Source organism: Strix aluco, chromosome 2 (assembly GCF_031877795.1).
Source record: "Strix aluco isolate bStrAlu1 chromosome 2, bStrAlu1.hap1, whole genome shotgun sequence".
Taxonomy (NCBI): domain Eukaryota; kingdom Metazoa; phylum Chordata; class Aves; order Strigiformes; family Strigidae; genus Strix; species Strix aluco.
Genome location: NC_133932.1, coordinates 79,480,593 through 79,501,727, shown reverse-complemented (window position 1 = coordinate 79,501,727; position 21,135 = coordinate 79,480,593). Strand labels below are relative to the sequence as shown.

The 21,135-nt window shown below is 40.4% G+C and overlaps 1 protein-coding gene across 1 annotated transcript in view; it reads left to right on the top strand.

Moving 5' to 3' along the window:
- The first annotated feature begins 426 nt into the window (after positions 1 to 426).
- The window catches only part of RAP2A (RAP2A, member of RAS oncogene family), a 31,930-nt gene continuing 11,221 nt past the window's right edge, over positions 427 to 21,135 (top strand). The window contains exon 1 of the mRNA XM_074815424.1: positions 427 to 824. Within this exon, the coding sequence (XP_074671525.1) occupies positions 511 to 824 (314 nt within the window). The 5' untranslated portion in view covers positions 427 to 510. The remainder of the gene's footprint in view (positions 825 to 21,135) is intronic.

The following is a 21,135-nucleotide window of genomic DNA, read 5'->3' as shown; positions in this document are numbered from 1 at the left end:
CCACGGCGACAGCGCCGGGCGGGGGGCGGGAGGGGACGGGCAGCCGCCGCCGCGAGCCGCCGAGTCGCTGCTGCCGTCGGCGTCACGTGCGGCAGCCGCGCCCGCCGGTTGGCCGGCGCCCTCCGGCGGAGGGGGGGAACGGGACGGGACGCGACGCGGGGCGGCGCCACGTGACGAGGCGCCGCCCGCCCTCCTCCCCGCTCTTTCTTCCTCCTCAGCGCGGCCCCCCCACCCCGGCCGGTTGGTTGTTGCCGTGGTGACAGGGGAAGGAGGGGGCGGGGCCGGCGCCCCACCTCAGCCGCGCCGCAGCCCGTGAGCGCGGCCCCGCCGCCGGCAGCGCCGCCCAGGAGCCGCCGCGGCCGGGAGCATCCGCCGGGCGGGCGGGCGCGGAGCGGGGGCGGCGGCGGTCAGGGCGGGGCGGCCCATGGCGGGGGGGTGAGGAGGGGCCGTCGGCAGGTGCGGGTCGGGCGGGCGGGCGGGCGGTCCGTCCGCGCTGGCGGCGGCGGGAGGATGCGCGAGTACAAGGTGGTGGTGCTGGGCTCGGGCGGGGTGGGGAAGTCGGCGCTCACGGTGCAGTTCGTGACCGGCACCTTCATCGAGAAGTACGACCCCACCATCGAGGACTTCTACCGCAAGGAGATCGAGGTGGACGCCTCCCCCTCCGTCCTGGAGATCCTGGACACGGCGGGCACCGAGCAGTTCGCCTCCATGCGGGACCTCTACATCAAGAACGGGCAGGGCTTCATCCTCGTCTACAGCCTGGTCAACCAGCAGAGCTTCCAGGACATCCGACCCATGCGCGACCAGATCATCCGCGTCAAGAGGTGACTTGCCCGGCGGCCGCTCCTCCGACGGCCGCGCCCGACGCCCACCTGCGGCCCGGCTCGCCGGGGCCTACGGGCCGCCCGGCGGCCGTCCCCCGTCCCGTGTCCTCCCCCTCGCCCCGCTCCGTCCCCCTCCTCCGCCGCGCCGGGCCGCCCCGCAGTGCCCGGATCTCCGGCCCGGGGGCTGCCCACGCCCGCTGCCCGCTCAGGTGCCTGCCCTGCCGCTTCCCTCCCTCACCCGCCCCCCTCCCTCCTTCCCCGGTGGCTCCCCTGGGCGGCAGGACCCGACCCCCCCCTCCCCCGCTCCCTCCCCGCCCCCGCCGGTGCCTCGCCCGCAGCCCGGGGCTCCCCGTGGGCGGGGGGGGCGGAGCGGGGGCAGGGGGCTCCAGCGGTTTCCGCTGCGCCTCCCCCCCCCCCTCCCCCCTCTCCCGCTTTGCCTTTACGACGCGGTAAGTTTGGGGTGCTCCTGCGTGAAATATGGCAGACAGGCTGGCCACCGGCGGGCGGGCGGCAGGCTGTGCCACGGCCGAAACCGGGGGGGCGTAAAAGCAGTTCCCCCAGTGTTGGATCGGGTCAGTCCTCGCGTGTACTTTCTTCGTGGGCGTGCCTGGGGTGTTTCCGTGCGGCACACAAGTCTTCAGAGGCGGCTAGAGATCTGCCTTCTCGGATACCTGCATAGGTATTTCCGTGAACTTCCCACTCCTCTTAAAAGTGCAGAACGCAAGCCTCTCTCTTGGTGGAGAGATGACGGCTGTGAGCGTTAGGCCTTCTGTATGCCGGTGTTGCTCTTAATTTTCCCACGGTCGCGTTGCCAGCCGCTCTGTTACGAGTGAATCCACAGTGGTGAAACACCGGTGCATACTGCCAGTTTGTTTTTATAACCACTACGTTGTTTAGATATGCGTCAATCAGTTAGATGTCAGCAGCTGAAATGCAGCCAGTCACGCTAAAATAAGGGTAGATGCACCATTTGAAATCATAGCAACCGTTTGAACCATAGCGTGGATGAGAAAATGCCGCTGGCCAGATCATCATCGCAGGCAGAGATCTGCTATTGCCGGTGGAGAGAGGTTGTAATTATGTCGCAGAACTGGTTGTAAGCTTTGGCTTGGACACCTGAAAGGGAAACCCTTGTAAATAACTTAGTTGGACCGCAGCTGTTGGATTTGCATCTTAATGTGGAGTGGAGCATAAAAGGTGATAATGGCTAATCATATGGTCAGGTATGGTCTGTTCACAGAAATACCTCCCCAAGGCCTGGGGAGGATGTATTTTGAAATTGGGGAGGAGGGTGAGTAGGGGAAAGGGGAGGGAGGAGACAAAGCACTGATATTTTTAGACTTGCAACTTTCTCATAGTAGGTGTTTCTTAATGTGTGTCCTAACTTTTTCACTGGGGATTTCTAAAGACCAATGTAATGAAGTTATTTTGAATTTATTATGGAAAATACCATTTCCATATCCTTGCAATCCTTATCATTCACACGTACCTTATAGAAGAACATTTTTTCTTGAAGTACTTAGGGTAGACTTTATTCATTAATAAATGCTTTTGGTTTTCCTGTATATTTAATCAGCGATATAAATTTATTTAGTCTCTGATTGCCTAGCTGTGGCTTTTGCAGCTTGCATTGTACCTTGCAATGGAGCATCTGCATTCAGACCCCAGCTGACAGGCTGTAGATAGGTGAAGCAGAATAGAAAGCAACTTGTACTTCCATAGTTACATTGACTCAGCACTGCTGAGAGTGGGTCTCAATGCTGCTCTTGTTTTTCTTCTGCCATCTCTTTTACTGCAAGTCTTCAACTTTTGGCTTTTGGTTAGGTACTTTGTGAAAGACACATGAGCAATGTTTTAATCCTAAATTTCACTTATGCAAAGTAATCTAAAAGCTGCTGAAATCCTGAATACTTTAGCAAGTCCTGAAAATTTTAACTGAGTTGTAGTTGAAAGGGATGTGCTATTGATTTGCAATATTAAACACATGTAGCTTCAGCAAGATCTTTCCTTGTCAACTTACTTCATCTTATATTTGTGGGTGGTGTTGTTGTTCTGTTTTGGACTTAAGTTCCCAGGCAGTTTAAGACCTAATGTGCTGTTGGCTTAAGTTTGCATCGTTTGCACCAGTTAAACTGGAAGAATGCATATTTACAGATATAATATGTATCTGTACAAGGACTTCTAAATTATAATTTACAGTTGCACAAATGCATTTAATCCATGTTGAGATACTAATAATCATAGTCCTGTTTACTTAGGGATTTTGGATGAGATGTACCCGAAAACAACAACTATATGCTTATATTGATACAAAACCTTAATGTGAAAAATCTCTGAACTTTCATTGTACCTGAAAAACAATTGGCCAGGTCTCTAACTGATAGGTATCTCTACATTTTATATGTTGTCCTTGCTATTTTTTTTTTCTTGGATGAAAGAATCCCTGCTGTGTTATTACATAATTAGAGAGTAATTTTAATTACTCTCCCAAGAAGTAGAAAAGCCAGGTGAAATTCCCTCTTCAGGTTAAGAGATGCATGCTCGAGTCTTCTACTTCCCTGGTCTAACCACCACATACCAGGCCAAACGAAGCCAAGGGAGTCCTTCACTCCACCTGATGAAGTTGAGTTACTTTATAGGAATGAATGACATCTTTATGAATGAAAGAGAGGAAACAGGTGGACCTTTACTTAACTCTGAAGCTTAGTGGTTAGAAGAGGTTGATATCACTCTTGCCAATACAGTTTCTGTTCTCATTAAATGGCTATTTAGTATTAAAAAATGCACAAATAGACTTAGAAACAGGACTGAAATCCAGGTCTCCCAGTTTGTAGAAGAGTCGCCTAATGGCAAAACTACAAAGTCAAGCTTCCTTGTGTACTGCATAGTGAGGGAGCCTTGCATCCCTTTCAATCATCATGAACAGCTTTATCAAGAGTGGAGGATGCCTCCATAGCTTTTAAACAGGCAATTAAAGTTCTTTCCTGGGAAATGGTTTACATGTAAACCATATTTTTCTTTTCGAAGTAAATAAAACATTTTTGTCTAGATCTTTCTAAGAATGAGTCAAGGCGCTTTACCTTCAGTAAAGGAGCTCTGTCAGTTCTGAGTGGATGAGTGCACCCCCAGCAGCTCTGCCTAGACACAGGATGAGGAGAAGGAAGAGGTTTCAGAAGTGGTCTTGGTACTCTGGGCCAGTTTCCCACTGTGCAGAATGCTGCCAGCGCTGGATGATGGAGCTCGGTGGTACAAAATCACAACTGTTCCTCCTCCTCCTCCAGATGCTGTGTCTTACAATAGTTTCTACCCGAGGAGTGGCTTGGCTATATCTTGTGTTGTCCAAAGCAATCGCTTCTGCAGTCAGCTCTTCATGCAGTGCATGCAACTAGCCCTGCTTATCTGGAACATGTGCATTGGTATCAGTAGGTGGGGGGCAGGAAACTGATGAAAGGGGATGTGCCCTAGGGAAGTGAAGCAGTGGACGTCTCGTTTTGCTGGTTGAAGGAGTATAATCAGAAGGTAGGAGGACAAAGGCTTTGTGCCCTAATGTAGGGTGGTGGGTTGTGCAGAATGAGGATGAAGGTATGGAGTTGGTCTCTGGGATTATGAACTTGAGAGTGCCTCCGTGCTTGTTTGAAGCTGTCGTCACTGATGATGATAGCCAAGTAAACAGTTTTGGGAGCTGCTCTTCACTGTGCCATTGTCTGCTTATCTGAAATGCATTGTTCCAGCTCCATGATCTTACTGTTTCAGGCGCCTAGTACTGATTTCTGGATCCCACTTCTGCCAGATATGTCCATTAAGCCGTTTTTGTTCTGATTCTTGCAAATGCTAAGGGTTTGTACTGTTGGGAAGATGGAGCGTACATAAGCATAATATTTGTTTCGTGGCAACTTTGAAAAGTACTTTCTTTCTGTATACAAGAAGGATAAATGGAATCAGCTGCTGCTTTACTCTTTACTGCCTCCTGGTGAGACACGACACAAAATGTCACCTGTGCATTTGTAGGTGCTGCAACTCTGGGACCTTCTTTACCTCCAAAATGGATTTGCAAGCGTGGCAATGAACTGTCTGTTATTTATGCTGTGGACGGAACTCGCTGTAGTTTCAGAGTGAGCTGTTTTCTGGAGAAACCTTTTATTTGTAAGAGCAAGGATAAACTGGGTGAGTGGGCCCTTGCCAGCGAAGGTCTGCAGTGAAGGAAGAACAGAAGCTGTTAGATGAAATGGGTTGGAAGTGGTACACCCCGGTTAGATATCAAGGTTTAGAAATGAGTAGTGAGTATGCAGATTAAGTAGTGTAATTTTTTTTTTTTGTGGAAAAAGGAGTTAGGTAACTTTTAACCCTTTTGTGTGATTAGAAAGTTCTCTGAAGAGAATCTGCTGATATTTACCATATACTGAATCTTAATTTTGGATATGACTTTGCCAATGTTTTTCTCCCATGAAGGTGTGTTTAAACCTCGTTGGGTATGTATTCTAGGTGCTTATGTAGCCTCCAATAATGTAATTTCTCAATCTGTCCTACAGGCTTTAATATATATATGTATTTAGTAGAATGCTATGAAATAGAGAAGTATTATTATTTTTATTCAAGCAGAAAACTAGAGCACAGAAATAACAACTCAAAGTTAACTCGGAGTTCTTCACTTGCAATATTTTCTCTAGATGTCTGACCAGTGCTTTAAAGACAGGACAGTTGTGTTCATGTTTTGGACACACTAACAGATTCTACTTAAAATAGTATTTTTGTGAAATGCTTATTTCAAGTAGGGAAAAAAAAAAACTTTTTATCAATCCTGTTAATCCTGTTGCTTTTTCTCTAGAAACAAAGACCAGAAAATTTATTAATTTAGATTGGCTGAAAATGCAGACTAAATGATACAGTGATATGAAATAATCACATGAAATACCACAGTGTCTCTGAGTTGAGAATGTTCTTTGTGGTGGTGTTTATCATCAGGATGAAAGTCTTCCTCCTAGTCTAGGGATTCTGTGTGGTAATTTAAAACATACAAGAGATATAATTTCAAGTATAGTTTTTCAGACTTAATCACTATTAAGTCACTAAATACATCAATTATCATTGATTCAAGATGATGATTTCACAATTAATACATTTCAATAATTACAAATTGCTCAAATGTCTAGTTTGAAAATGTTGCTTTCCAAGTACTATGAAAACTAAGTATGTTTTTTATTCAAAGACCATAGTCCTCTTTAAGCAAGGTTGAATTTATCACTTTTCTGAAATTCTATGTATTTCTCATCTTTATTTTAAGAAAATAACTTTCTAATTTTGAGAACTATTTTGAGAATTCTAACACATTCAACCACAAACATGTCTCCAGCCTTCTAGGAAGAAATACCTAAGCGTTCAGTAGAAGTGAAACTTGGAAAATTCTATTCCTTCTGAAGTACTGTATGCAAAAGCTTGACAAATGCCTAGGGACTTTCATAGATAGTAGCTGTGTAGAGATGGTAGAAATAAGAACAGACTGAAATCCTGAAGTCTTTTTAAGCAAGAGTTCTTTTCTTGCAATAATATCAGTGTAGGGGATTGATTAGAGTACTCATCTTTAAGTGAAAAAGGCAGGGCAGGTAATAAACATGGCCTCCGCTCTCTGTAGGATGCCTGGCCAAGCTGCCAGCCACTCGTGCACCCACCAGATGAAATTTAGCACTTTATTGCAAGAACAGATTAATAGATTTTAAATCCCATCAAACACTTGTACATATTTCTGAGAATGTGTAGAAACCTGGAAGGAATTCTGACATGATGCAGACGTCGACCATTGTGTTAAAATATTTAAGTACAATAGAGGAGCTATACTGGCCCCTCTTCTGTTTTTTTTTCTTTTTTTTTAAGGGACACCTATGGATAACTGTTTCTCAGGTGAGAACCTTATCAATTTACAAGAAGAAAATGCAAGTATTTTAAGCATCTGTAGAAATATAAAGAAGTGGTAAACACAAGTAGTCAGTCATATCAAATTTACCCTATGTATAACATCAAAACCTTCAGCTGTATGGCCATCTCTTGTGTCTTACTGGGGATCTGATGTGTAGACTGTCCCTTAGAAAGTGTCTGTAATAGAGTATTACGTTTACAGGTTACAGGATATTTCTGTAAATTTTATTTAGTTTTGAACTCAGATTCTTTTAGTTTCTCTTTGTGCTCTTACGCTTTTAAAATAACTTTACAGCACTTTCTGGCTCTGTAGAGTTTAGATTTTTTTTTTTTGTGACTGTACTTTTGTTTTAATTTAAAATTAACAAACTAATTCTGTCAGACAAAATTATAGGTTTCTTGATTTAACTGGGGAATTCATACATAGACAATCCTTTAAAAAAAGTCTCTGACAGCGTGCAGTTTTAAGCAATAGAAGATTATTTTGAAGTTGCTTGGCTTTTATCTTAAACTTGGATATTTCAAGGTGCTCATGCATCTTCAGAACATATTACCTTTAATGTTTTCCTGTAGAAGCTTTTGAATTAAATTCCATACTGGCAGAGTTCTCTTGACCTTTTTTTTTTTTTCCTTCCCCCCCCCCCCCCCCCCCCTCACTTTCTTGGTAATCTGAAATATTCATGCTACTTTGAGTTACTTTCTGTGGAAACCATGAAAACTTGAGACAATGCTTATAACCGGAGTCTCCTAATGTTTTGGGGGGGTTTTGGCTGCTTCCCCCTACCACTCCCCAGCTAATTGTATAGCTATTCCTTTCCAAGATTGATTTTTTTTTTTTTTTCTTTGTAAGGTAAAATGACATGATAGCTTCCATATGTGGGCACTGAAAATAAATCTTTTTATCCCCTCCTGCTTTTTTTAGGTGTTCTTTGGACTTTTATTGAAAAAGCCAGGTAGGCAAGCTCCTTTTGTTTGCATGTTTAGTTTAGATTGTGCTAGTTTAGAGTATAGCATATCTTTTTTTTGAGATGCCTCTATCACTTAGCATTATCTTTTCTTTTCAGGTCTTAATGGCTGCTGTAGCTCATGTTGTTGTAGAGGTGTGTGAATAAATATGAATAGCTACAATTGTCAAATAGTAGAACAGTATGTGGCAAGACTTCTTAAATTTGTTTTCAGTTGTGCAGTGTTGCTTGGTCGAGTGTGTGTTGTAAAAATGCTATTTAATGTGTTAAAGACCAAATATAACAGCGACTTTAATGGCTTTCATAGTTTAGTACAATAATATAGCATTAATGCTTGGGGTTGAATGTTTTCTGTCTTGCATTTCATTAAGCTTTTTTGACACAGATTTTTGCAATGAATATTTGGAAATTTTTATCAAAAAAAAAATCATTGCTCATTAAGAATTTCTGTTTTGCCTTTGAATTTCTGTTTTGCCTAGAGGACAATAATTCTTTAAATACTGTTTTTTATAGCCAACACAGTTGGCAGTAACTTTCATCTTTTCTTTCAAAATAACCATGATTCTCTAATCTTCATTTGGATAGTATGTGGATAGAAACAAATTTGTTGTTTGGTCATACATAAAACATTCTGGTTAACAGTATGTTTAGTTAAAACTCTTATGTTAACAGGCATACTTCTTGGACTGAAATTTCAAAAATAGACATTCTTTGGCGATTGAAAGCTTTTAGATGAAAATTTGAAATGTCTGAGTGGGTGGCTCTCCCAAAAATCGTTAAATCAATTCCTCTTCTAGTTTTCCCCATAATAATTCAGTGTCAGATTTTTATTTTTTGCACCCAAGAACAAACCTGGGGTTAGTGGTTATTTCATTTCAGAAATCTTTAAAGTGTTGCTCAAACATCTTTTTTTTTTTTTTCCATTTTTTTCCTCCTTGTAAATTGCGTAGGTGGTATGTGATGATAACGTTTTGATAGAGAATAGGGAAGCAATTGGGACTGCAGTGCTAAATTATCCTGGCACGTAGTGACTTGTACAAAGATTTACGTGATTGTTAAGGTAGCAAGAACTATAGCTATCTGCTTCTTCATGTTCTCTTATTCATTAGCTTCCTGCTGGTCTGGTTTTTTTTTTTTAGGGTTTTTTTCCCGGAGGTTTCCAGTACAGGAGTAGTATTCAATTTTTGCTGCACTAAAGCAAACAGTATAGTCTAGGTACAGTTTACAATGATGACTGCAACTGGAACACTTTCTTTGTCAATGGGTTGCATTTTAGCAGCTGTGTTGTCTTAAATCCTGGTCTAGACAAGAGAATTAAAGGTGTGATATGAGCACGTTATCCTTTCTTAACATTAATGGCATGGTGCTAGCTCAGTTGGTCCTGTACTCTTTAAAAATGCAATGGTGACAATATTTTAATAATTCTTGTCTTGATTAGGCCTAGACTAGGTGAAAGACCAGGTGAAGGACAAAAAAGGAGTAAGTCTTTTTAGAGTTGATTAGCTTATTTTGAAACATCGTTTGTGTCATGTAGATAGAGCTTTAGCGACTTTTAAAATATTTTTATTATGTTCTGCAAAAAGTCAGGGTAAGGAGGCAGACATTTTAAAGCATTTTAAAATATTAGAATGTAATAGCTTAGGGTAGTGGCCTGGGGCAAAATAAAATATAACTCTTACTTTATAGAATGGTTTGGTGACTTTCTGTTATTGTTCAGGTTAACAGGTAGCCACCTTAAGTAAAAGATTTAGTGTTTGAGATTCCCATGTGACTATGAACTCAACTACAATTTAATTTGAACTGGAAATGAATTGGATAAGGGGGCTCTGAACTTAAGTGCTCTGAAAGTTGTGAAGAAGAGCTTTGGTCCTGGATTTCTGATTAATTGCAAGAAAAGATGCTTTGAAGAAATAGCCACATAGATCTCCTCTGGGCTGTATGTGCACTTGCTGTGACAAGCAAGTTTTGATAGGAGAATGTTTGTACTGTTTGCCCTCTTACTCCTAATGTCTTAGAGTATAGAGGATAAGCAAGGACTGATCAACCTACTTTATCTGATTAGATCTGGTTGTGGTTTCCCACATTGCTATAAAATCTTTTTAACTGCTGTACAAAATCTTACTTGAAATGTTTTATAAATATGCAAATAATTGGAATGCTTTCTTCTTTTGAAAAAGCCATGAACTTTATAAGACCTGTCTAGAAATACATAAATTCTTTCCTCAAGAATTGCTTTTCTTTTGAAATTTCCTTACCACGTTTTCAATTTCATTTTTAGATTTTAGAAGATCCTTGTTTTTGTCAAAACAAAACAATGAATATGAAATGTTTGGGTTTTATACTGGTTTCCCCAAAAGTTATAAATGAGTGGGGAAAAAAATTGGCTGTTCTTTTTTTTTACCCACCTCTATATTTAATTGCACTTGGCCATGATGCAGAATCCTGGACGTGTAATTTTTTGAACTACATGACAGCAGTCCTTATTTGTATACTGCTATTTGTACACTGTTTTTAAGAAGATATGTTTTCAGTCTGTGGATTACTTTCTACTGCTAAAATGACTTGACATTGTAAAGGGTTTTTCCTAGTAGTAATCTTCTATCTCCAAGTTCAAAACTTGCCCTTCTGCTGCTGTAATAATTCTGCTGAAAAGCAGTCAAATGGTGGTGTTTTGTGGTTTAGGGGTTTTTTTAACTTAAGGAATTAAATTTCTTTATGAAAATAACTTGGAGGGCAGAAGATGATCACCTTGAACTATTTCTTCTGGACCATTTTATTGGATGCCTTTCATACACCCTCCCAAAAAAATCCAACTGGTCTGAGTGTTTCTCAGTCTCTGATCAAATCCAGGCTTTCCATCTCTGTGCTTAAAGAAGGCATCTGCTCTGCTAGTCTCAGAAGCAGTTAGATTCTTGGTAGCTGACATGCAGGTTACTCCCTACAATGCCTGGAAGAGAGAAGCATGAGTCACCTTCTGCTGGGTTAACACTGCAGTCCACAATCGAAATCCAAGAAGTAATTTGGAATAAATTCTCCCACTGCCTTTGTCCGCTTGGGTGTGATGTTAGGTTTGGGGAGAGGAGTTGAGGGGGTCAGTGTAGTACCACCTAAATCTGTTTGATCTGCTTGCGTTCTTTAACAGATAACCTCCTCAGTATACAGTGGGTATTTTGGGGGTAGGAGAGGTTGATTTCGTTCTTGTACCAAGTGTGCAGGATGCTCTCCAAAGGAGGGAATCCTGACACTGATCTGAACATGCAATGCACTGGAGATGCTTCCCCCCGCCCCCCAGTGTCAGCCTTCTTTTTTCTTGCATTTCGTTGAGAAATACATGAGAAATGGGTCTTGCAAAATAGCTTAGTATTTCTTTTCTGTGTCAGTTCTTTAGGAGTCTCCTTCTCTCTGAGGTGTGTAGTCTTGTTGCAGCAAACCACTCAAACTATCTCCTTATGTATGTAGAATCTCTCCTCTTGAGAGGCAGGTCCTCTCACTGATCAAAACACATTCTAAAAGAATGGGAGAAAAATGGAAGCCACTGTGTCATCATGAAGCAACAGCTGGCCTTTTCTGAAATATTGTGATCACCTGGACTAGGGGAGTCTTCTGGTCACCACTGCATAGGATACTGATTTTGCATTTTTGCAGTGACTTCTCTATCTAAAGTGAATAAGCAGTCCTGAGAAATCCCTGGGTTTCAGTCCCTAGTATCTTCAGCTTGTACACCTGATCTTTTTCTATTCTTGTTGTTCCCTTGGAATTTTTGAATTTGCCTTCATGCATTTGTATTTGCCTTTATAGTGGTGCATCTTCAACAGGAAGATTGAAGACTATTTTCTCAACCTCACTTGTAGCTTAGTGGTTGGAACAGTCTTCTGGGAGAAGCAGATGTGAGACTTGTATGTCTAAAAAAGGTATATGGTGCAGGTCTTTCACCTCTTTGATCAGTGTTGTAATGGCTGTACTGCTACATTAAGTGTGAGAAACAGCATTGTCACTACTTGCTTTTATTCCGATGGCTTTCTGTGAAAGTGGTATCTGTTGTGGTTTTTGTTGAGTATCTTACTATTGGTGTGTTACTAGATTCACAGAGGAATGTGTAGTGAATTGGACCTCTCGAGGGACGTGGCTCCTTGCATGCCTCATCTATAAATCCCAAGAGAGTTTAGGTGTGTGACCCTATTGTGGTTCCAATGTATGGCTCAGCTGGCTTGCACAGCTGTAGGCCTTCAGACAGCTACCTTGTTTTGACAAAAACTTCACATGGATGCAGCCTGTCAAGAAATTAAGTGGGTAGGCAGAAATTTTGTAGAGCGGTCTCTTAGACATGGCTCCTCCCTAAGTTCTTCTGGAGTACCAGTATATTTACCTACCTCAGTTTTTCATTCAAGCCCAGAAATATTTGCCATCAGAATGTTTTCCTCTCTTTATCTCCTGCTCTTTCACATCAATTTCATTCCTTATGTTTTGAGCAGTGAATTTCTGAATGCCTCTGTATGGATCTTGTAGGTACAGAAGGTTGAGAAGACCACAGACTTGATGATCATGTCATCCACAGCGTGGGCTTGGCAATTCTTGTACTTCAGATGTCTTCCTTCTCTAAAAAAAGAATTCTATGCACAGGTTATATTATATTGCTGATTATAGCATTATGTATGGATTAGAATCTGCTTAGGTGGCTGTGCTCATACAAAGGGATGATAGACTCTTAGGAAGAAACTGGAGATATAGATTATATCAAGATAGAGTTTTAATGTTAAATATTTAATGTGAAGACCTTTATAAATTAGTCTTCATAGTCTTTTCTGTGTTTCCCCTAATTTGGATGCCTGCAGCCTCACATAACATTAGAAGCTGCAGATGCTCAGCAGGCTATCTTCATATCATCTGCTTCTCTAGTGGTTGTTATAGGTTGACCATGTGAGAGAATTGGTAGCCGCCTTCTCCTTGATCCTCAATGATGTTCTGGAAAATTTAGGCATGATGGCACGTTCTGGAATTTCACTCAATCCAAATATTCCCAAATTTTATTAAAATTGAGGAGAAGCTAGGCTGCCTGTTGATGTGATGAATGAGTGGCTGTTTTGATGGGATTAGGTTTGAAGAATCCTCTGCTGCCTTGAAAGATAACGTTATGGATCAGATGATAATTTTGCCTGGACTGTGTGAATGGATATCTAATGGTCTTGCCTCTAGTCTGGCACTATATACATTATAGTTGTTCTATCTGGGATTGTGTAACCTCTGTTACTTACTGAAATATCACTGTCTTATAATTGTAGCTGCTGCAAATTTCTGATGAGTCTATTTACCATCTAGCAGTTTTTAGTCAAATCTCTTGTAACCCTTTTATTTCTAGTGCTCTCTGTAACCAGATTTCATAGCAACCAAAGTCAGATGTTTGCTACCCATCAGATGAGTCTGTCAGCAACTGTTGGCAAGGAATGCTGTTCCTACTACCGCTCCAAGTACCAGGTTTTACTTAAAAGTCTGGTGTTATTGTGGAAATAGTCCTGCTGTCACCAGGCCCTGTGCCTCAGATTCTGCACTGACCAGGTAATGTGAGGATTGCTAGACTTGCTCTGCATGTGTGCAAGGGTGGTTTTCAGGAACCATAGTGAGCAAATGCAGTTCTTCGACAGCCTCCCAATGGACCAGGGCTATTGTTCTTTTCAATTTTTTTGATTTACACTGTTGGTTATGTTTGTAATTGCCAAGAGTTCAACTACTGGCCAGCTGTAACAGTTTATAGACAGGACGCATAATGTGAAAGTTTAAATAAAAGCAGGGCCCTCTCTCAAGGGAAGGAAGTGACTGACACTTGCAGACAATATGAATCCTCAGTCATACTACTAAACTATAGCAGGCATGTTCAAAATACCATTATCTGTCTAAAAATTATACCACAAGAAGCTTAAGATAAGCATCATGGTAGTCCGATCTGATGATGGAAAGGTGGTTTCTACTGTCCGCTTCCTCTTCTTTCGTAACTCTTTGATTAAACAAATCCACATAAGTCGGTTTTTACCTACCAAAGTTTACAATATAACTATGTTCTGAAAAGGAAAATAAAATATACAGAAAGCTAGGGTCAGGGTGCTTGAATTTAAAATGTCCACATTGTTCTGGAACAGAAGGAAGGAGGGTGATATGCATACCATGTATTGCAGGGTTTACTGGTGTATCACTAGGCTCCATATGGACACACTGAGAGAAAAAATAGTTACAATGTTTTCACCTATGGGAAGATTGCTACCTTGTAGACTCAACATAGGAAAGAAAATAGGATTTCGAAAAAAAAAAAAAAAAAAAACACAAAACCAAAAAAATAGTTTATCCTGTATTCTTTCCATGGATTTTCAAGAACTTGGTCATTCAATATGATTGGCTGTTTATTGCAGGATATTCCTTTTTTAAATCTTGTTCTAACCCTTGTAAACTGTGTTTGTCTAAAGTATACAAAAAAGCATCCCTTTTAAATTGAGATGAGCATATTCAATGAAGGAAACAAATCACGTAAAGGTGTGAAATCACTGAACTTAGGGTATGTTGAGTTCTCCTCCAGATGGTTTTTATTAAGAAATAGTGATTGCCATCATGGTAGCTTCATCTGCCAGAGAAGGACAATGGAAAGCTCTATCTTGGATGAAAGCTGAGAATGCACACCTTGAAAGTCCCTTATTACTCTAAAATTAAGCAATTGTATTGCCTTCCTAGCTGGGATAATTGGACTGGTAATTGAAGTCTACGTTCTTCTCCCAGAGATGATCAAAACGCCTTCCTTTGAAAGACTTTCTGTCTCTCAGAAAGAAATGTGGTTAGATTAAAAGGACTGGGAACAGTCTGGGCTTCACACCCCCGCACACACCTTCATATTAATTGGAATGGCCTTTCTGCATAGAACAACTTAATGTGGAAAAAATAATTAGTGGACTATTTTCAGGAAATTCTAGTTACCAATTAGTGATTCAATGAAGAAGGTGTAATGGACACTAGGGTGTGTGGTACCTTTAAATATAGGCACTTTTATTAAAAGAAATCCAGCCTTCTCAAATACTTTCTTACTGTTATTACTGTCACTTCTGAAGGTTAACTGTACAAATTATCATCCTTGCTGTACCTCCAATGTGACAAACAGCCATTTAAATATTGGCGTAGTATTTTGTTTCTCAGAATAAAACAAAGTACATTATAGTTTAGCATCTTTCACAAAATTACCTATCTAAATGTTGCCACTTTAAAAATAATCTTACTCAGAGAAACAAAATGTACCTATATACACAAATATATGCATATATATGCAGAGGGATTTTTCAGTCTTCCAACCTGTGGGGTCAGGAGCCAGGAGAAAAACCAAAATGTGGATTTCACCAGGTTCTGCAGTCACCTTCTATTTAAAATAGGCTTTGTCCAGATATGAAAACTTTGACACTAAGTTACTTTCTGAACAGGTTTAATTAAACCACTGTAAAGCCACACTGTTGCCTACCTAATTTAAGCAATATTAAAATTGGTGGCCATGTGGGAATTTGCAATGTTTTAAAACAATTATTTAGGTTGGCCTGGCTTGTTTGGTTTTTATCCCTCTGAATAAAATATGTCAGTAAGAGACATAGCCTCTTGTTGTGAAGGTTTTCATTCTTTTTTTCTCACTCCCTCCCTCTTGCACATGCATGCACGTGTTGATTTTTCTGTTGCTTAGCTAGCAAAGCCCATCCTTTCCATCTGTTCAGCAGAGTAACCATCTCTTTGGGTGACACAGGCTATCAGCCAGCCTACAGCCACCGGCAGAATGCCAGCACGGAGGTGCTCCAGTGCCCCAGGGGTGCTGGCAGCTGGGAGCCTTGGGCTCTGACCCTGGTGTACCTGCTCCGCTGCTGACACAGCTTTGGCACCGGCCAAAGCAGGCAGGTGCCTAAAGCCCCAGAGACACAGCGGCGTGGGCAGCTGCGTGGTGAGGGAATCCCAGAGGCTAACCGTGCTTGTGCCAGCATGGCCTAATGGTGGATAGGGTTAACATGTGCAAGATAAAACAGTCTTCAAGGTGACTGAGTGCCAGAAAGTGTCTTCATAGACAATAAAATGACTGTCAGACAGGTTAGTAAAACTCTTCTGGGAGAAGAAAGCTTTTTTTAACCTAGACTAGACCCAAAGAAATTAACATCTATACAGTAGTTAAAATAGAAATAACTCAACAGCTGAAATGAGTACATCTGAGATCCTCATTCTAGCTGGCTTCATTTTAACAGTTACTGAAATATTAGATTTGAGATATACATACACACACATGTAAGGAAGAATAAAATGTTTAGATTTTACTGGTTTATGTACTGGATAATACCCTATATTTGATGTCACTTTGTAAATAAGTTCTTGCAGAGAAAGTTCTGGATACTAGAATGGGTAAAATTTAGTTTCAAGTCTTTCAATATATTCAGGATGCTGATTTAGGATGAAGTAGTCTGTTGTTGTTTTTCTTTAGTTGGTACCTGTCTTATTGTAGGAAGAATGAAGAAAGCTCTGAAGAAAATTATTTCTGAAGCTTATGCTCAGCATAAGAGAGGTTATCAGTAAATCATATTTTATATTCACTTCATAGAGGCAGTATGCTGGGAGGCAGTGTTGTATACTTGAATATAAACCAATGCTTACTCTAAAAAAGCAGACAAAAACCAAACAAATGCCACATGGCTTTGGAAGCCCTTGTTTTTGTAGTCATCTTTAGATACGGAAGTGGTTTCACTTAACTAGCTGATGTGTTCTTTTGGAATCAAATTTCTAGAATTACAAAGTTGAGTTGTTAAAGATGGAGGTCACTTCTGAAAACTGTGGAGAAGAAAACCTTGGTGCTCTATTCGTTTAAACATTCCAAATCCTTGAACTAGGCTTATGGTAGTTCGATAAATTATTTTGTAAAATAACGGCCAATTTTCTGAAGTCATGGCAGAATGTTTTTCTTTCCCAAGTTGAAAGTCAAATGTTCTGGTAGAAACTCAGCAGAACTAAAGAGGCTTTCAGAGCATCTGCTAATGAAACTAGTCAAGGTCTTCAGATTCACATCTGGTTTTTCTTTGTCGGTGACAAATTTTATTTTCGTAAAAGAGGACTTCACTGTAGTCGAAAGGATATGAAGTCATAATACTACTTCTGAAGTAAAACAGAAAATAATGGAACTTGTGCTATTGTTTCCTAAATTGGTTCACTATACCACAGTGGCCACTTGCTTAGAGTTTCTGTAAAATAGTCTTATCTTCTGAAAAATACCAAGAGTTGTAACCTAATCGTACCATTGTGAGGAAAATCTGTCTGAACAGAGCATTTTTTGCAAAGTTTTCTTCTATGCATTGTAGGATATTTTTATTAGCTTGAAGGACATAAAGCTGTGTTTTTCTTTGGTTACTAGGGCAACAAGAAGTCTCTGCTTTGTACTAGACACACGCATTCTCTTCAGGCTATGCAATATCATACAAACTCTGGTATCTACCTGCCTTAGCTTCTACAAGGCAATTGATGAGAGAGCAGAAATTTATGCTAGGTTCATTGCAAGAGGTCAAATTCTTTAAAATATAAATAAAAGCCACTATGGAATTGCAGTTTATATCCAAATGTAATGCTCAGTTCTACAGACAATCAAATTGTCGGCAGTGAATTTTGTGATCCAGGCTTGCGTATGTTTTCAGAGGCTAGATCTGGGTAGTGCTGAAAGTCAGCAGCTCTGGCTTCTCAGAGTAAGAAGGTTCTTTCCTCGACATGGAGGAGAAACTTTCTGTGCGGTTCTGACTGGATGGCACAACATGATCATTCCTGAACTCTAATCCTTTGGAAGCAGGTGATGCTACTAAGAAGGTTTTGAATTAATTGTTAGGCCTATTCTTGAAGACTGTAAAAGTGTAATTTTAATAAGCTAGAGAAAATCCTATTAGAATAGTTTAAATAAGTTTTGCAGTGGGATTTTTATCAGTGATTATAAATTGGTTAAAGGCATGTAAGAGTGTGTTCACTTTTAAATAGTGAAATAATACCTTACAGGACTATGGTCTTCTGGCCCTTTTAAAATGCATATGCATTTTACTGTTTTTGCTAGCCAAAATTTTTACTTTGTGTATCCACTAAAAAGTTTCACTTTCTATAGCTTAAATAAACAAGGATAAAGAGATTGAAGTTGTCATTAACTTATGCTTGAGCTTTAGTTAATTCTCTAAAATCTGGTTAATTCACTTTGCTTTCATAATTCTAGCATATATGTCTGTCTTGAGTCCTGTAAGTACGATTATCAGTTCCTCTACATAAATGAATAGCTATAAATATTTATATAGCTTTGGCATTTGTTTCTCAGCCCATTTTCTATGGAAACAAGCCTTATGCAACTCAGTTGTCTTCTTGTCTCATCTTTCTCCGTTACCTGTCAGTAAGTTTTGAATTCTGTGGCAAAATTTAACTAAATTAAATGGTAGGACAACTTCCGAAAGGTGTCATGGAAGGCCTGTCCTTGGACCTCCCAAGGTCCCTTCCTGCCCCAGTGGTTCTGGGGTTTGATGTCTGGAACGAATTAGAAATCTAACTAATGATTACATTCGATCTGAATTGTTGGTGGGAAAGACACCCTGTCAGTGCTCTAGTTGTGGAAGAAACTGTGGCATGTGCTCAACCCTAGTTATGGACTGGAGGATGGCGAGGGGAAGACTTTAAAGCTCTAGTTTTAACCTCTGCCTTCGAGACCAGCGTTGACTGAATCTATAAGAAACTACACCTACCATTGTCCTCATAAATTACCTCTCAGATTCTGTGCATTATAGAAGGATTAAGTGCTACTTTAGCTTTTCCAAATGGAATATTAACAATATCTTTGTCTCAAAGATTTTTCTTTAACCCAGCTACAGGCATAAGCTTTGATAGATCTGAATCAGTACAAATGTGTTCAGTTGCTTTCCTTCTCCTCACCCACCTTCTGTCAATGCCTCCTTGTGCAGTAAGTTTACAGTATATTTTGAAACATTACAGTAATTCATCTAAAGGTTTGTGTGTCAAGAGCTATGCTTCTGAGAGAAATTTCTTCTGACAAAGCATGTATTGATAGATAAATGGTAAAGCATGTTAGGGTCACTGTTAAGTTCTTTGAACACAGCAAAGTGATAAATTAAAAATACAAAACAGAATACATAGATGTATGATGTGCAAGGGACTTATATTGCTTTTAATAGGTATCTGCATTTTTCATTGCCTTTGCAAAGGGACCTATTAAATCTCACATCATCAGAATAGGCAGGCTTTTTGACCTTGTCAAAGTTTTGTACAGAGAAGGAAGGAAGAGGAGAAATCCCTCAATGTCAGCATATGTTTTTAAAATATTGTGAGCCCTTGAAGTTTCTGCTCAAGCTGGTGCAGTTGAAGTGAGATAACAACCTTGGTTTTGTCTCCCATGCTGGTGTATTTGCTCCTATGCTGAGGCACACCTGTTTCTAAAGAGTCACACCTAAGAATAAATAGGTTTATTCTTTCTGCTGGCAAGCTGGATGTTGGTGCATAATCTGCCCTAATGTGTCTGTTCTCAATACTTGTAAAGAAAACCTGAAGATTTGTGGTGTTAATTAGCCTTCTGCTGAGAATAGCTGGGATGTGGGATGTTTCCTTCAAGACGTTTGGGTTGCCTCCATTGCTAAGGATGGAAGACCTCAGAAGTGTTATATGCCATAGGCGTTCAGAGGTTAAAGCTGATAAGTGGTGTTTTCTTCAGATGAAGAACGGACGTACAGAGTTCTAGGAATTCCTAGAAATCGCACAGGAAATCTGTAACAGGGTATGAAACTGAACCAGCACGTGTGTTTTCTGCAAGGTATCAGAGGATAAAGTTTAGTTTTAAGTGGTTATGTCTGAAAAAATGGTCATTTTAAAGAATTGTCTTTTTTGAAGACTTTAAATTACAAATAAAGGATAGATACGGTAGTCTCTTTAGTTTTAGTGCCTTCCATATGTTGTACATTCGGTAGGTACTGAAAACCTTGACATATCCAGTCATGCTCATTATATTGGAATAGATGTTAATATATTAGCATATGGCTTAAAAATATTTAAGGTCAGAAAACTAATATGGTCATTGAGAATAATTTTCAGTTATGAATGCTAATTTTAAATTCTTAAATATGAAGCCTAAATTTCAATATGTTGAGCCATTCTTACAGCTATTAGCAATTTTCAAAAAATTAGATGCTCAACTTTAGCAATGGAAATTTTGAGCAAGAACTTTGTATTTAAGCAACCATACTGTGCCTCGTAATCTGTTCATAGTTTTCTCCACAACTAGACTTCTTTCAGTGCAAACTGAGTATAGAGACAGGAACTAAATTAAATAGATGCACCTGTGAGAATCTCAGATTTACAGGACATTCTGGTTTTCCTCTGCCTTTTAGAAACAAGAGAATTATTTATGATGGAAAAAGTCAGGTAAAACACTTGCCTTGCGTTTTATATGGATTTGAAACTTGTGGTTATTGCTTCTTAAACTATACCAAGGAATAGAAAATTCTTATTTGAAAATTCCAGTGTTTCTAAGTTGCTAAATGTGTCAAGTACTTCAGAATTTCAACAAGATGATGTTGATGCTTGATTGTATAAGATAAGAATTTTGATTAGCATAGAGAGGGAACTCGAGGAGTAAAATATTGTTTGGATATGCTTACAGCAAACCTGCTGCTAAGCAGGTAGATGTTATATATCACTTAGAGCCTTTTCAGCCTTGGTAATAGACTTCAGTGTTAGATACAAATTTTCATGATAGGTACTAGGGAGAGGTGTCCTGCTTAAGGTGAAAGCTAACCTCTTGTTTGAGAAAACTTTCAAGCATCTGAAGTGCCAGTAGATGAGAACTGATGTTACTACTGTCATAGGCTCCTTCGCCAGCACCTAAAGTGCTGTTTGCCTGTCACTTCCTATGCCAGAGCCTTACTTCAAGGGGAACTGATAATGCTATTGGACATAGTTTAAACATTCATGGAGTTCTGCAAACTTGCTGAGAAAAGGTCTCCCTAATGTCTTGATGATCAGGGATTTTTCTTTAAGGCTTCCTTTTAGTGAACAGTGAACTCTTCTCCCATAGGGAATGCTGACAGGCCATTGAATTTTCAGGTGTTCTTGGCGTTTTACTGTAAGTGGGTGACAGAGCTGAAGATAGGCTATATCTGCAGTGACTTGCAGAAGCAGGCTGAACACGTGGAACGAGTTTATTGTTATTCTAGTTCCCGTATGAGATTTTAGATGCAGGAAGTCCTCTATAGATAAGAATTTTGCTTTGAAGTGATTGTAAATGACCTGAGAAGTTCTTTAGTGTCCTTCATACAGAAATGGTATGCATCATCCTGTTGCCTCTGTTGCAGTAAAGGAATGTAGGTTTACTAGATGGCCTTTGAGTATGTGCCTTGGATAGTACCATCCACCGTTCTTGT